Consider the following 15,308-nt stretch of genomic DNA (forward strand, 5'->3'; position numbering starts at 1 on the left):
ACATGTGCCCACAGAGAGGGCTCTGAGTGCCACCTCTGGCACACGTGCCATAAGTTCGCCATCACTGATCTAGGTCTTCCAGCGCAACTCTGTGGTCAACTTGAACTAAAAGCTGCACCGAAAGACCTAGAGATCCCTAGAGAGAATACTCTACTTTTTAGTTGCAGTTTTCCCGGTTTTGCGAGATCCTAACCCCACATCATGGTGCACCAATGAAGGCCGTGCCTCAGCGGTGCCCGCTTTCAAAGAGGAGATGGACATCGCCCCTGCCCCATGCCAGCTTTGGTCCTGGGCAGCAACCCAGCGCCATCCCTCCCTTTGTCTGCGATAACCCTCCCGCAGAGTTTATCCTTTGTCTCTCCAGCCAGGGAACGGTGCCAAGCGAGAGGGTTGGGTCCACGGTCACAGTCCCTGAACTCGGAACGGGCACAAAATAAACAGAAGCTTGTTTGTTCCGCTCTTGGCCCGGTGGATCCGTCTCATCCTCGCCTGGGCCGAAACCGAGCCGGTTGGACCCGCGCTTGGCAGGAAAGAAAAGGAACAGGCAGTGCCCAGGTCACACCCCTAGTTGGTGCCCACTGCCTGGGTTCCTTTTACTAAAGCTAACGGGAGGAATAGGGCCCACCAAAGGTCCTCTAGAAGGTAAAACGGCCCCCAAGAGTTACCTGGTGTGTAAGGCAAAGATGGGGGGAACGGTGCCTCTGAGCGTATGCCAAGTACATTGCCAACACTTGAACATCTCACAAATCCTTTTGCTTCCAGACTTTCACCCCAGGATTGTTTGCGATGCCCCTCTGAAATGGAGGCCAGTGGGTCCATTTGGTGCAGCTTTAAGGCGTGTTTGTAAACTCTGGCACAAAATCCTGCCTGGAAGGACAAGGATGTGCCCCACATGTCCATAGGATCCTAGAGTTGGAAGAGACCCCAATTAGGGCCATCCAGTCCAACCCCTTTATTCTGCCATGCAGGAACTCTCAATCAAAGCATCCCCATTGACAGATGACCATCCAAAGCCAGGGCTTGCAGTGCAGGAGTGCGGGGCCCAATCCACCAAGTGCATTGTGGACATAGGCACCTGCTTCTGTTCCTATCTCCTTTTCATTATATAACCCGACCTCCTGCTTCTTTCCAAAAGGAGAAAGGTTAGTGGTTATTATTATTATTATTATTATTATTATTATTATTATTATTATTATCTCACCTTGACAACAAGCGGTGAGCTTTGCACGGGGAATGGGGTAGGGCTCCCCCCGGCCACCACCATTTTGGCACCCTTGGGCAGCTCTGTATAGTGAGATCCATAGTGAGGCCTCCGGTCTTCCCTGGAACATTTTGGGGCTCTGTGTTGGGTGACGGTGAAGCAAAGAAGGCCATTTGGGGCAGAATCTCTTGCTAGCGGGGTCTGCAGAAATGTCTAGCCAAATGGAAGGTGAGGGATATAGCACCTTAGCGTTATGCACGGTGTGTAGTGGTTTTTCTATTTGGATGTCCACTTCAGTGCAGTGAGGGGGTGTCAAGGGAACGGAGCTTAATTCCATCTGGATAAAAGGCAACGTTCATAGACTCAGTGACTCCACTGAGTCCCATCAGACCAAGCCTTTGCTAATCTCCCTGGTCTTGTTCCAGGGACAACCCCGGTTGGGTCCAAAGGCCACCCTGTCCAACTTGGGTGGCTCGGTCCGAGAGGCCAAAGTGCTGGCAGACTCTTCCATGAAAGACCGGCTGAGGGGGAGTATCCTGGAGCCGATAGTCGGCGGTGGAATAAACCCCAAAGCCTTTGCTGCAAGGATGCAGAAGCATGCTCCTTGATGCACGTTTTCTGAATCACAGGGAAGAAACTGGTTTTTTGTCCCCGACATGAGAAACTGTTTTGGGATGTAAGAGCTGCCCAAAGGCTGAATCAGACCTAGGTGGGGTTGTTTCGGCTAGTGGAGCGTCCTGGTCCCCGCAGTGCTCAGCCATGCCTGGTTTTGTGCTGGTTTGTGACTTACAAAGTCACAGGCATCGCTAAGATGGTGCAGGGGTCACAGAGCACAACTAGCGGTGACACCATTCCTTCTCAAACCCTGGTCTGACATTTGTGGCCTTAGTTCCCCTTCATCCCTTTCAAATGCTGGCGCACATGCTCAGACTGTGCATATGACATTGTAAACTAAAGCTGCAGTTTCAATTTCAATGTTGCTAGCTGTTTATGTCATTATACTTTCAGTGTACAATGGCGAATGAGTCACTTTAGTACAAAAAGCATTGTAAGGACTCTGTATGCTGTGGTATGAGAGGGAGTCAATGGGGTGGTATATGTGTGTATGACATGATGTGAGTGACACCAGCCCTAGTGATGCCGTTGCTTACATGGCTTAGGTCCAGGCTCTCTGACAGCATCCATTTCCCTGTGCAAGCCTTCCTGAATGTCTCTGCCTTGCAGGGCCATGCCCTGGACATATGCGTTTGGTTCTCATTTTGGCAGCTAAGCAGGAGCATGCCCGGTTAGTGCTTGGGTGAGCGACTGCCAGATTCGATCCTTGGCAACTTTAGGCAAGCCAAGAATCCTTCCTGGAAACCTTTCCTTTCCCTGTCTTTCTCAATGCTGAAATGTTAAGTGGTTTTATTGCTAGACATTTGGGGATGTTTCATTGAAATGGACAAAATTCTTCTTTAGGTGGACAACACCGCCTTGGATCCCTTCCTAGAAGAAAGTGGGGTGTAAATTCAACCAATCAATCAATCAGTGTCGTAATTTTGCGCTCGCCACAGCTACACCCCTGGCTTAGTTTTTTAAAGCTATGCTCATAGTTTTGAGCAAGCATTCAGTTTCTGCCAAGCCCTTTCAATGGCTTCTTGTTGACCCTCTCCGATTGCGTCTCCATGCCACTTGTGAGCGGAGAAGCGGCAAACTGTTGGATACGTGGATACAAAAGGCACCGAGGAGCAACCAAACAAACTCTGAGCGAGGGAACAAAACTAAGGACTCTTGGGTGTGTGTGTGGGGGGGGGGACCGAATGTCAACAGCCCCCTTGTTCTCGGAAGAATGGAATGTGTTGGCTCTGGCAGTCAAGAGAACGCAGCCTTCTGTTGGGTAACTAGAAGAGAGAATTTTATTTTGGGAGGGCGCAGGGCGAAAGGAACAAAAGCAGAAACACCTTGTAACTCATTAGAAAGAACGAGGCAAAGTCATGGTTGCCTTCAGGCGCATGTAACAAAGGTCTCTCCCCACCCCATGCCACTTCCTCATCTCTCACGGAGGAGAGCCCAGATGGTCGTCGATCAAGATGGCCCTGATTTGGATCGCTGGGCTGTGGTTAGCCCAGTTGGTCTCTCTTCCCCTTGCTCTGGTTGCCAACATCCCACAGTCCAAAGGAGTGGCGACCAAGCACCGGCGTGGCTCTGGAAATGAAGAGCCGGTGGACAGTGGCCATCTTGGACTCCTTGTTCCTGGTGACTTCCTCAGAGATACCTGCCAGGCTGGCTTCAAATTCACCCTCCAACCTACTGCCTTCCCATGTCTCCAACAGCAGGGTTTGGTTTCCTTTGAGACAGCCTCCTTAACTTAAAAAGAGGACTTTGTCTATCGCCACCGCCCCCCACTAGCCTACTTTCTACTGATCTCCGACAACAACCCGACCGTTGGGTTAATAATTGCCCAGTCAACCCAATGCACCCCTCCTCACTTGTTGGATGCCACCGTCATCACCTTGCTGCACAAAACGATCACAGCCCTCCTCCCCACTCCCTGATCAATTTCCCCTCCGAAAAGTAGACAAAATGGCCTCCAAATATATACACGTCTGTGGCTGAACACAACGACTCCCAGGTCCCTGTCTGCTGGGAAATGCCAAGGTTATACAAACCGTGTGTCGACCACAACCCAATCCCCCCCATGCCAGTCTCTCCAGGGATTGCAGATCAGTCTTGGGGTGTGGGCTTCAGGGCCCAGTCCACCATTGGCTTGACCAAAGTCCGGGAAGAGGAGAAGGATTGTATGGCGGACAAAGGCAAACGCTACCCATGAGAAGAGGTGCGAGGGAGATGGCGCCAAAGACGTTTCCTTCTACTTTCCGGGAAGCGTTTGTTGTGCCATTTAGAGGGGAGCCTTGGGTATCCTTGGCTTTAAGAAGTGTCACAGCCTAATACGTCTATGTACATTTTAGTGGCTGTTCTTTCGATGAACAAGGAAACCATGGCGTCTGGGCACACATCCCGCAGCGACGTTCCCCTCCACACCCGTGGGAAGGCTCAGCCATTTCATACGTAGTTTTTCTTGTCGTAGCTGGCCATCGTTGACTTGGGAGCCGAGTAGGCAACATTGCTGGGTCGGTATCTTTCCTCTTTCGGGGGGCAGGAGCAGCAGAGCAAAGCACCTCCAAAAAGAAGGAGGGCGGAGGCCGCCCAGCCAATATAGAGGGCTGCGCCCAGCTCCCGTTTCTGGGCCTCAGGAACCAGAGTGTTGTAGAAGTTGCGAATGATTTGGTTGGCTGACCAGGAGACGGGGATGAGGGTGAGGATGCCAGCCAAGAGGAAGATGACCCCCGCCACGATGGTGACCTTGGCTTTGGTGGACTCCTCCTCGATGCAGCGGGTACACTGGGCCCCCATCAGGAAAATCAGGACCCCGAGGGCACCCAAGACGATAGCGATGACGATCAGTGCCCGGGCAGCCTGGATGTCCTGCCCCAGGGCCAGCATGGAGTCATAGACCTTGCACTGCATCTGCCCGGTGCTTTGGACCACGCAGTCCATCCACAACCCTTCCCAGGTGAATTGCGCCGTGACGATGTTGTAGCCGATGAAGGCCGTCACACGCCACATCGGGAGGGCGCAGCACAGGATGCAGCCCACCCAGCCCAGGACGGAGAGGGCCACGCCGCCGATTTCCAAGCCCATCGACATATTTGCCACCCACGTTCGAGCCGAGTGTCGCTTTTGGAGTCGCGGGACAACCTGGGACTCCTTCTTTCCGTCTCTCTCTCTCTCTCGGCCTCTCTTTCCTCTCCGGAGCACGTCTGTAGCTTCTGGCAGAGCCCTAGAGGCACCCAAAGCTCGGGGCTGATTTATAACCGTCCCTGTAGCCAGGGCGGGTGCCCTGTTAGCTCAGGTAGGGTGGGGCTTCCCCAACGGACTCTCAACCTGCCCTTCCTTTTCTCGCCATCCTCCTCCTTTTGTTTATTTGCGGAGATGGCTTGAGCGCGAGGGATGGAGGCTGGCTACAGAAGAGAGTGGGTTGGAGTCAGGCCCTGGATTCCAGGATGGCTGCTGAGCGTGACATTCATTTCTTTCTCTCATGAAGGCAGAACACCTGCCTTGTTTGGAAGGTTTCTCTGGTTCTGCGGCCGTTCCCTGGTTGAATTCCAGCTCTTGCGTTAAGTCAGGTTGCCAGCTCTCCCTGAGAATCAGGGCCTGGACCTGTTTCTGCAAGAGGGGGAAGGAATCTGAGGGTGAGAGCACTGCCTTGAAAAGTGTATGTCTGTATTTTCCTCATTATGTATTTGAATGGTACGGGAAGGCCATGGTCAACCTCTTCCGAACAAATCCCTATGACAGGGTTAGGGTCCTCATAAGTCAGAAACGACATGAAGGCGCACAATCACAAGGCTCCATACAACTGGGCTTTATGCTCTGTGGCCTCATCAGGAACAGCCCCATGGGTCCAGCTTCTGCGACAAGATCGACAAGAATGGAAATCGACCATTTGAGGGCAATTTCCCCCACTGAACCAAAGAGAAAGTCCTCCAAGTGTGTGAAAACACACCCTCCTCATAAGCACTCCAGAACCCTGTATCAGCCTCAGTTGCCTCCATTTCCCTCTGCGGTCCCTCTCAAAATGGCAACAGCAAGTGATGCGATGCCACTACTTGTCACCATTTTGAGAGGGACTGTAGAGGAAACGGAGGTACAGTATTTGGGCTTCTGGTGTGAGGATGTGGCCCACTGACGTTTTGGCTCTGCAGTCTCCGTTTCTGGAATTGTCTTAACCCGATAACATTGCAAAGCAATGCGGGACATGTCTAGGCTGACCACCATTGGAGAGAAGAGTACCGGATTTGGCCTAATCCTCCAATCCAAAGCTCTTATTTCCTGCTTTCCGCAGGAGTTTATTTAAGGATCGGCGGCCCTTGGAAGCAACACTGTTTAACCAACCACCCTGAGCAACGATGGTTTATTTGCCATCGTGTTTGTTCTGTCCTTGGGTACACATTCCCTGATGACTTCTTATCAGTGTCCTGGTTTCTCAGTAGCGTCGGCCGCTCCCATCTGGTTGCCTCCACAAGACGAGAAAGTTGAACGGATTCAAAAGAGAGACGGCCATTGAGAGGCATGGATGAAACCAACCCTGGGCACATATACGTCTTCTGTCTGTGTCCCATCAGGGAGCATTGCCAAGAGTTTTACGGAAAGGCTGGTGATGCCATATCTATCTATCAACATCTCCTTCACCGGTTCCCTATAAAAAAGCTGAACCAATACCATGGCAGACTTTTACGAGGGGTAGGGCTGTTCCCGAAATCCAATATGGTGGAGTGGTTTGAGCATTGGACTGCAAGGCCAGGGTTCAATTCCCTGCTCAGCCATGCAAACCCACTTTGGTAGCTCACACTCTCTCAACTTAGGGGTGCCATAAACCGGGAAACTACTTGAAGGCACACAACAACAAGGGCTGTTGACATAAGCCACAGAGGATGATCCGTTATGTGGTGGATAGGATGGCTGATGCTCCAAAAAGCTGAATGGAGGGGAATTGGGATCTTACTGACAATGGCGGGGTGTTGTTACCCCAAAAGGTGGCAGGACTTTGGGTCCCCGCCAACAATGATTGCTTCTCCTTGGTTTTTTGGGGGGTATTAATTAGTTCAATAAAGAGGCTTGAGAGAGGGTTGGGTAACTTGTGGGATCTTTTACACCCCTCTATACCAGTACTCACTGCAGAGAGAGTCCGGTTTTTAATGAATCAAAGAGTTTGGTTTAGAAATATGCAAAGGTCTGTGAAAACACCCCAAACCAATGCAACTTGAAGAACCGTGCAAGGCTAATGGAAAGGAAAGGCCTGAAAGGTGGGACGGTGAGTTGTTGGTCATTCCCAGGCTTGAAAATGGGATTCCACCAAAATGGAGAGGGGCTCAGGTGGAGTCTGAGGGCAGCATGGTGAGTGCAAAGAGAACCATGGGTCCATATGCAGTTCTGGTGGTCAGCTTTGTGCAAGGTGGCCAGGTGTGGGGCTGCTATTTTGGTCCTGTTTTGCATCCTCGAGGGACACTTGATCTATCCCTGCTATAACAAACATTTGATGAGGCGAAGGGTATGTGAACATAAGCCAACAGTGTAGTGTACCCAGAAAACAAAAATCCAGTGCAAAAATCTAGATTGAATCAATAGAGTGTAGTGTCTAGAGAAGTAATAGTGCCACTTTATTCTGCTTTGCAGGCCTCACCTGGAATAATGCTGTGTCCAGTTCTGGCACCACAATTGAAACAAGTTATTGAGAAGCTGGAAGGAGTCCAGAGGAGGGCAACCAAAATGGCGAAGGGTCTGAAAACCAAGCCTTGTGAGTACCGACTTGTTTAGTCGTATTTAATGTTTCCATTTATTTATGCCTTTCAATGTAGCTTTTAGGTAGCGTGGAAATGCCTTGGATGAAAGAACGCTATACTACTATTGCAGAAGAATGCACTCTCTCCATTTAGCTCTTACTTAATACATTCACATCTCACCCTGTATCTGAAGATCTTGGGGCAGCTTACAACAAAATCAGTTGAAAATAATAGATGACAGCCATCATTTCAAATATATTAAACAGTTCATCGTTTAAGGAACAGAGGCTGCACTCCTCCAGGTTGTTCCTCGCTTTCCCAATATCTTTGACTCAGTTTTCCTTTCCCTGTCTTCTTTTGGGCTGGTTGGGAAACTTCTCAGAGTCTCTCCTTCTTCCTTCACATATCCTCATATCTGAGACATGAGAGCAGAGAAGTCACTCACAAACGCACACGGACGCACACACCCCTGATTCATATTCACAGGTTTCGGGTTTCTTCAGGACCCTGCCACTTCTTGGGAGGAACCTTTGCCTCGCAAACGGTGGCGGTTGTGCGGCTGTTGTTGCTGCCTTCTAGCAGTTGGTTGTATTTGCTCAGCCTGGCTGCTTGGCATGAAGGAAGGAAGGATGGAAGCTGAGGAAGGAAGAGGAATGACTTCATGTGTTTGTGAGCCTTATTGTCAGTCTAGAGGTGTGATGATGACAACTTTTCCCCTGTGCAAATCCTGGTAGGCCAGGAAGGAGAAATATGTGCCCCGTCAGCCTCCCTCTTTCTCTGACAGTCTCAGAGGTGCCAAAAGATCTCTTTACATACTGTTTTTACAGACTAACCTGGCTATATGTTTGAATATTTTAATATTCAACAGAGGAACGTGCTGCCGGTGCAACTCTGCTTCTCCCACGGTCGGCAGAAAGCGCCATTTTGCAACGGTGACCTTTTTGGCCCCGCGAGTGTGTCTTACACTATTGCAAATCCAGAACGGGAAGCCAGCCTGCGAGTGTGAGGGAGTGTTTGTTTTGGGGTCTGTGTGAGAGAGAGAGAGAGAGAAAGAGGAAATACTTGTATGACAACACTTTGTGTAGGGATGCTTTTCTCTTTCTAGTGTCACTAGTTACCCTTTGGCAAAAGAAAGAGGGGAGAAACCCACTCCCAGACCTCGCCTCCTGTCCAATTTTCCATGGCGCAGCTTTGCGTCAGAAGAGAGAACAATCGGCGCATTCTTCGTGCGCCGAAGCCGCACTTGTGCGCCACTCAGGAGGAACAATGTGTGAACATTTTGTCCTGCGCGGCCGCAAAGTCAGGCTTGAGAGAGGCAAGAGGTGTGTGAAACTTGGGCACCCAGAGTGATTCTTACGCTCAGTTTCGTCTCACTTTATTTAGATTGATCCGTTCATTAAAACATCTCTCTCCTGCTGTTTATCAGGGGATCCCAGGGTAGTGTACAACATGAACAATTTAAACCCTTCCGGATTCAAACTATTAGTAATTGACATGAGATATAAAAAATAAGTTAAACCAAACAACAGTTGCAACAACTTTAAAAGCCACAGCAATTTAAACCCATGCACATGCTCCTCTCGGAGTAAATGGGTACCCCAAGAGTTTAATAAGAGCCACATCTTGGCTTGGCACTGATGTTTTCCCCTTGCTCCCAAAAGCGATCTCTGGTGCAAGGAGGAATTGAGACAGGAACCCTGATTCTGGGAAAGGAGAGACCACTTAGTTAAGTTAGTTAAGTAGCTGATGTAGGATCTTGGTGGTAAATCCTTACTCATATCATTTTCATGTAAAATTTTGCATTGAAAGAACTGGTCGGTCTGGAAGCTGGAGAGGTTTTCAGATGGCGTTCCAGACACCTGTGAGCCACGACCCCACAACCCTGGTTTAAAGTTTTCTGTAAGAAGGTGTGCCTCAAATGAGTCGATTGATGGGTCGAGACGGGTAAGAAATGACAATGACAACAACTTCTTTAGTTGTGGAATTCAGCATGGCAAGTGGTTGGATTGGATGACCCTTGAGGTCCCTTCCAGCTCCGTGATTCTCTGAACTGATCTGAGTCGTGCACTGTTTTCAGCTGCCACCTTGGGTCACACACCGGGAGAAGGGTGGCAATGTACGCCGAATGGATAGATAAAATAAAATTAGACACTCCTTAAACAGTTGCCGCTCTCTTCCATTCTTCCCCCCCCCCCCCCGCACGCTTTTGGCCACAGACCCCATGGCTTCTCGCAGGGCCTTCCTTGCCTCTCCCCGCCTCCCCTGGCCACCTGCCTGGCCATGCCCAGGCCTCCCTCTCAAGGAACTGGTCCTGCAGCTCTGCTGGATGCTTAGAGACCCTCTTCTCTCCTTCCCTCCCTCCCTCCTTCCTTCCTTCCCTCCTTTTGCCATCTTTGGCAATTGCTCACTCGCTCGCTGGAAGCCACAGAAAGATCTGAAACAGGTGAGTAGACCCCGCCACTGTCCATCTGTCCCTCTGCATCCCCCCAGCAGATGCTTAGGAAACTACTTTGGAACATCTCCAATATTTTCCAGGTTTGGGTTTGCAGGAAAGGATGGATTGGGTTCTCGGAGCAGGGCTAAGGTGGCATTCTGCCTTGGGTCAGGGGACCATAAAGAGAGAAGTTGCAGTCCCATTGGCCAGGGTTTGGCATTGCTTGGGGAGGCTTTTACTAGCCCCAGTGATGTATTTCCCCAAATCATTACACTATCACCTTTGTGCATTCACTTTGACTGGTGTCTTGTTGTCCCCTTTCCCCTTTGTAAGTTAACCGACAGAAAAGGATGGACGTGTTTGGGGTTGTGGGGGCAGAGTTGTGCGTGTGGCACCATTATGCATTGCACAAGCAGGGGAGCACATGAATTGGTTCCAGAGTTGTGCTGTTCTACCATTATGCATTGCACAAGGAGGTGGGCACATGCATTGCGCACACGTTATCGTTTTAGTTATGTGTCTTCAAGTTGTTTCTGACTTATAGTGAGCCTAAGATGACCCCAAGTTTGCTTTGTTCAGAAGGGGTTTGCCATTGGCATCCTCTGAGGCTGAGAGTGTGTGACTTGCCCAAGATCACCAGTGGGTTCCATAGTCAGGTCCAACACCAAACCACTATGCACACTATGCACATGTGGCCAAGCGATATCAAAAGTGTGCCCAATATGGGCCTCTTTCAAGCAAACCCAGCCCTGTTTTGCCCGAAACCCATAAACATCTCTCGTTATTCATTTATTTTGGTTGGGGGAAAAAAATCCGAGGTCGTGCATGTATGAAGTTCAAACTTTCACGTTGTTGGGAAAGTACCTGGACGTTTCTGATACTGTTAAGGAAATTAGTCAGTATCTGGTGGACTACTGTTTCTTTCCTTTAAAAAAAGCCTTATCTCTTTGTTTTTGTACATGCACGAGATAATCTGCTCCGTTTTGTTTATTGATTAGATACTGGCTGAATTCCTACGTTGGGGCTTCACAGCATAAGCCTTTGCGTGCAAAATTCAATTTATACACATGAGTAGGTTTGCAAGATCTTTGGTCTTGGTCTCCATTTTTTGTGGAAGGTGAGGATGCAAAATCTCTAGTTTCGGTGAACTCAGGCTGCATCCGCACTGCAGAAATAACACAGTTTGACGCCGCTTAAACTGCCATGGCTCCATACTATGCAAACCAGGGATTTGCTAGTTGTGGCACTACAGAGGGATAAATCGCTCACAAAACCCCAATTACAACAACATTTGGTTGTTCTTATTGTGTGCCTTCAAGTCAATTCTCACTTATGGTGACCCTATCACAGGGTTTTCTGGGGCTGAGAGAGTGTGGGACTTGCCCAAGGTTATGCAATGAGTTTCCACGGCTGGGAATATATATGCGTGTGTGTGTGTGTGTGTGTGTGTATAGCTGCTGGAGTTTGGTTCCAGGACCCCTTGCGGATACCAAAATCAGTGGATGCTCAGATCGATATTATAGATGATATTTTAGATGATGATGATGATGATATACTGTATTAATATAGAAGTGCTATACTACTCATATACTCTATTAGTAGATGATATACTCTATTAGTATAGTAGTGCTGTAGTTGTGCATTGCAGAAGGAGGTTAGACAGCGGTCCGAAACCCAACTATCTCTCAATGTTAAGAGTCCAATGAACAAAAGGAATGAGCTTGTTAAGAGTTAAGAGGAGTTCTCTCCAGAGGCCAGCTGGGTATACTGGTCCTTACTGGTGCTTGTCCAGTAAGGGAAGAACAAAAACAGCCTTTCTTTACTCCTCTCAGGTGGAGGTTTCACCTGCTTTCCACTTGACATTCCTCACTATGAGAGACATGCCAAGTATGCGTTCCTGAAACAACGCAGCACATTTTCTTGCTTTGTATTGAAAGCGCAAGAGAGTTTCTCAATAGGGTTTGGGGTGTGTATGTGCGACGTGTGTATATATTTAGAGCTGCAAAACACACAGCAGAAAAACTGGGCCGGTTGCCATCCTGCATAATTTCTCCAGGAAATGAACATCTCCTTTTTGTTCTTTTGCTGTGTTTTCTAAACACAAAACATCCAGGGCTCCTCATACTTTAAGGGTGTAGAAATAATGCAGCCAGACATCACTGCAAGTGTTGTCGCTCCACTCTATGGGATTTGTAGTTTTGCAAGGTCTTTCGCTTTCTTTACCAATGAGGGCTGGTGCCTCGCAAAAAGGTACAAAGCCTAGGATTCTGTAGGAAGCCGCCATGGCAGTTAAAGCGGTTTCAAACTGCATCATTTTCTACAGTGTAGATGAACCCTGAGTCTCGCAATCCAGTGTTGGACCTAGAAGCATACAATCCTAGAGCTGGAAGGGACCACAGAGGCCATTTAGGTCCAAAACACACTGCAGAAATAATCCAAATTCTGGAAACTGTTGTTTCGTGAGACATTTTTAGCCTTCTCTGTCAGAGAGAGCCCTGGTGCCACAACGAACTACAATTCCCAGGATTCCCTAGCACTGAGCCAGGGCTGTTAAAAGCGGTCTCAAACTGGATCATTTCTGTAGTGTGTTTTAGACCTCTACCTCCCTTCTTTAATATTATTATTCACTTGTTTTGGTTTTGTCACCACTTTTGCTTACTTTCCCTCTTTTGTTCTTTATACACTTCCACTTGTGAGATTGAACACTGGGTTTATTTATTTCTGATGTGGAGAACTTAAAAATCCTGAGGTAAAAGTTGTCTGAAACGTGACATAAAACGTCTAAACAAGTGTGTTGTGAAAGCTAAGCCATGCTACAATAATAAAAATTGCCTGAGAAAGTTTTAAAGGTTACCTCAGACTGAGGCTAAGGTACTCATACTGTACACCAGAAACTCTTAGCTGGGCAGATTAATCCCTCTTTACCTCAGCATTTAACATGCTAGATATTGGCCAATATTTTCCCAATTTGACTTAAATTAGAAATCAGGTTTCCTTAAATCTGCCTCCTTATATTATTCTTCACTTGTTTTGACATTTTAATTCTTTATATACTTCACTTGACAAAGAGCAATAGCAAGTAGATTGGATTTTGTTTATTTCTGTCGCATTGCTGCAGAGAACTTAAAAATCCTGAGGTAAACGTTGCCTGAAATGTGACACAAAATGCATAAACAAGTGTGTTGTGAAAGCCAGGCCTTGTTACAATGATTAAAAATCACCTCAGAGAGGTTTAAAGTTTCCCTCAGACTGAAATTAGACCTGCCCTTGACAGCGAAGCCACCGCACTTTTACAAAAGGAACTGTTGTCAAAGAAACTTCCACATTATCCCAGCACCCCTCGATGTGCTGGACTACAACTCCCACCATCCCCATCCAACATATCATCCAGGGGCCATTGCGGTTGGGGATGGTGGGAATCATTATCTGCCACATTGGACTGGTCAAACTCTGTCTGCATTTATATCACCTCAGAGAGGTTTAAAGTTTTCCTCAGACTGAGGCTGAGTTGTTTTGTGAGACACTTAGCCTTCTCTGTCAGAGAGAGAGCTCTGGTGCCACATTAAACTACAACTCCCAGAATTCCCTAGCACTGAGCCAAGGCATTTAAAGCAGTCTCAAACTGGATTATTTCTCCAGTGTGTTTTGGATTTGTGTCTAACCCCTTTCTGCTATGCACCAATGTACAACTCCTGAGAGACGCCCATCCAATTTCTGTTTAAAGACCTCCAAAGAAGGAGAGTCCACCAGTTTCTCTCTCTCTCTCTCTTGTTTCATGGCCAGCGTCCATAGTTTTTTGTGTGGGGTTTGGGTGCTATGTGGCCATGTTCTAGAAGAGTTTATCCCTGACGTTTCGCCTGCATCTGTGGCTTTGGCCTCTCTCTCAATTCCTCTGTCTCCAGAGTCTGGAAAAGTTACATTTCTTAGAGCCTTGCACCTAGAAACCACCCAAATGCAGGTGTCCACACTCCATATTCTGCCTCTCCTCTTCCTCCTGTTTCTGCTTCCAGAAGCTTCCTTGTTTTGGGACAAGTCATCTCAGCTGCACCGACCAGTTTGGCGCTTTCACTATGCGCCAGGGATGCCACCATTTGGGCTGGGTCTGTGGTTGTCCCTTCCTCTCATAAGAGGAGATGATTCAGCTAGAGATGCCTTCAGCAACAACCCACATGGAGGTGGAATAGTGCTGGTCCTCCCGGGTTGAAAGAGTCCTTTTTAGATTTTGCAAAGGAAGCTGAGATGTCTTCAGGCAGAAGCAGGACATTGTGCCATCAAAATGCACTAGGGTTTCCATCTCTCTGAGTGTCCAGATTTCATGGGCCAGCTCCAAGTGAGAGAGATCATAGAATCAAAGAATTGGAAGAAACCTCAAGGGCCATCCAGTCCAACCCCATTCTGCCATGCAGGAACTCTCAATCAAAGCATCCCCATCCAGCCTCTGTTTAAAGACCTCCTCCATTGAGGGAGCGTCTTCCACAACTGAACAGCTCTTACTGTCAGGAAGTTCCTCCTAATGTTGAGCTGGAATCTCTTTTCCTGGAGTTTGCATCCATTGCTCCAGATCCTAGTCTCTGGAGCAGCAGAAAACAAGCTTGCTCCCTCCTCAATATGACATCCCTTCAAATACTTAAACGAGGCCATCATATCCCCTCTTAACCTCCTCTTCTCCAGGCTAAACATACCCAGCTTCTCCCTAAGTATCTCCTCATAGGGCTTCGTGGTTTCCAGACTCTTCTCCATTTTGGTGGAATCTCTTTTCTACTCATTTGAATCCATTGCTCCAGGTCTTATTCTCTGGAGCAGCAGAAAACAAGCTTGCTCTATCCCCAATATGACACTCCTTCCAATATTTAAACAGGGCCATCATGTCATCTCTTCTCCAGGCTCTTTCCATCATGAAGCTCCTCCTAATGTTGAGGTGGGATCTCTTTTCCTGTAGCTTGCACCCATTGCTCCATTGCCCTAGTCTCTGGAGCAGCAGAAAACAAGCTTGCTCCATCCTCAGTGTGACACCTCTTCCGGTATTTAAGCATGGGCATCATGTCACCCTTTAACCTTATCTTCTCCATCATGAAGCTCCTCCTAATGTTGAGGTGGGATCTCTTTTCCTATAGCTTCCATCCATTGCTCCAGGTCCTATTCTCTGGAGCAGCAGAAAACTAGCTTACTCCATCCCCAATATGACACCCCTTCCAATATTAAACAGGGCCATCATGTCATCTCTCCTCCAGGCTCTTTCCATCATGAAGCTCCTCCTAATGTTGAGGTGGAATCTCTTTTCCTATAGCTTCCATCCATTGCTCCAGGTCCTATTCTCTGGAGCAGCAGAAAACAAGCTTGCTCCATCCTC

General features: G+C 48.3%; 3 protein-coding genes across 4 annotated transcripts in view; 2 read left to right on the plus strand and 1 right to left on the minus strand.

The window, feature by feature from the left end:
• Positions 1-3,073: 3,073 nt before the first annotated feature.
• Positions 3,074-5,576, minus strand: CLDN3 (claudin 3). Its single transcript, XM_042442317.1, has one exon. The coding sequence runs from the start codon at positions 4,886-4,888 to the stop codon at positions 4,244-4,246; it is 645 nt and encodes a 214-aa protein (XP_042298251.1). The 5' UTR covers positions 4,889-5,576; the 3' UTR covers positions 3,074-4,243.
• A 1,930-nt stretch (positions 5,577-7,506) lies between these two features.
• TMEM270 (transmembrane protein 270) overlaps positions 7,507-15,308 on the plus strand; it is a 22,985-nt gene continuing 15,183 nt past the window's right edge. Inside the window, exon 1 of the mRNA XM_042442320.1 lies at positions 7,507-7,538. The gene's annotated coding sequence lies outside the window, so the exon portion shown is untranslated. The remainder of the gene's footprint in view (positions 7,539-15,308) is intronic.
• LOC121916821 (claudin-3-like) overlaps positions 8,948-15,308 on the plus strand; it is a 12,326-nt gene continuing 5,965 nt past the window's right edge. Inside the window, exon 1 of one of the 2 annotated variants that reach the window (XM_042442315.1) lies at positions 8,948-9,468. Coding sequence is in view for 1 of the 2 variants with exons in the window: in XM_042442313.1 (XP_042298247.1) it covers positions 9,746-9,967 (222 nt within the window). In the remaining variant the exon portion in view is untranslated. Of the gene's footprint in view, positions 9,469-9,741; positions 9,968-15,308 lie in introns of those variants that run through there. The other variant, XM_042442313.1, reaches the window with a different exon arrangement.

This window comes from Sceloporus undulatus, chromosome 11, assembly GCF_019175285.1.
Source record: "Sceloporus undulatus isolate JIND9_A2432 ecotype Alabama chromosome 11, SceUnd_v1.1, whole genome shotgun sequence".
In the NCBI taxonomy this organism is placed as follows: domain Eukaryota; kingdom Metazoa; phylum Chordata; class Lepidosauria; order Squamata; family Phrynosomatidae; genus Sceloporus; species Sceloporus undulatus.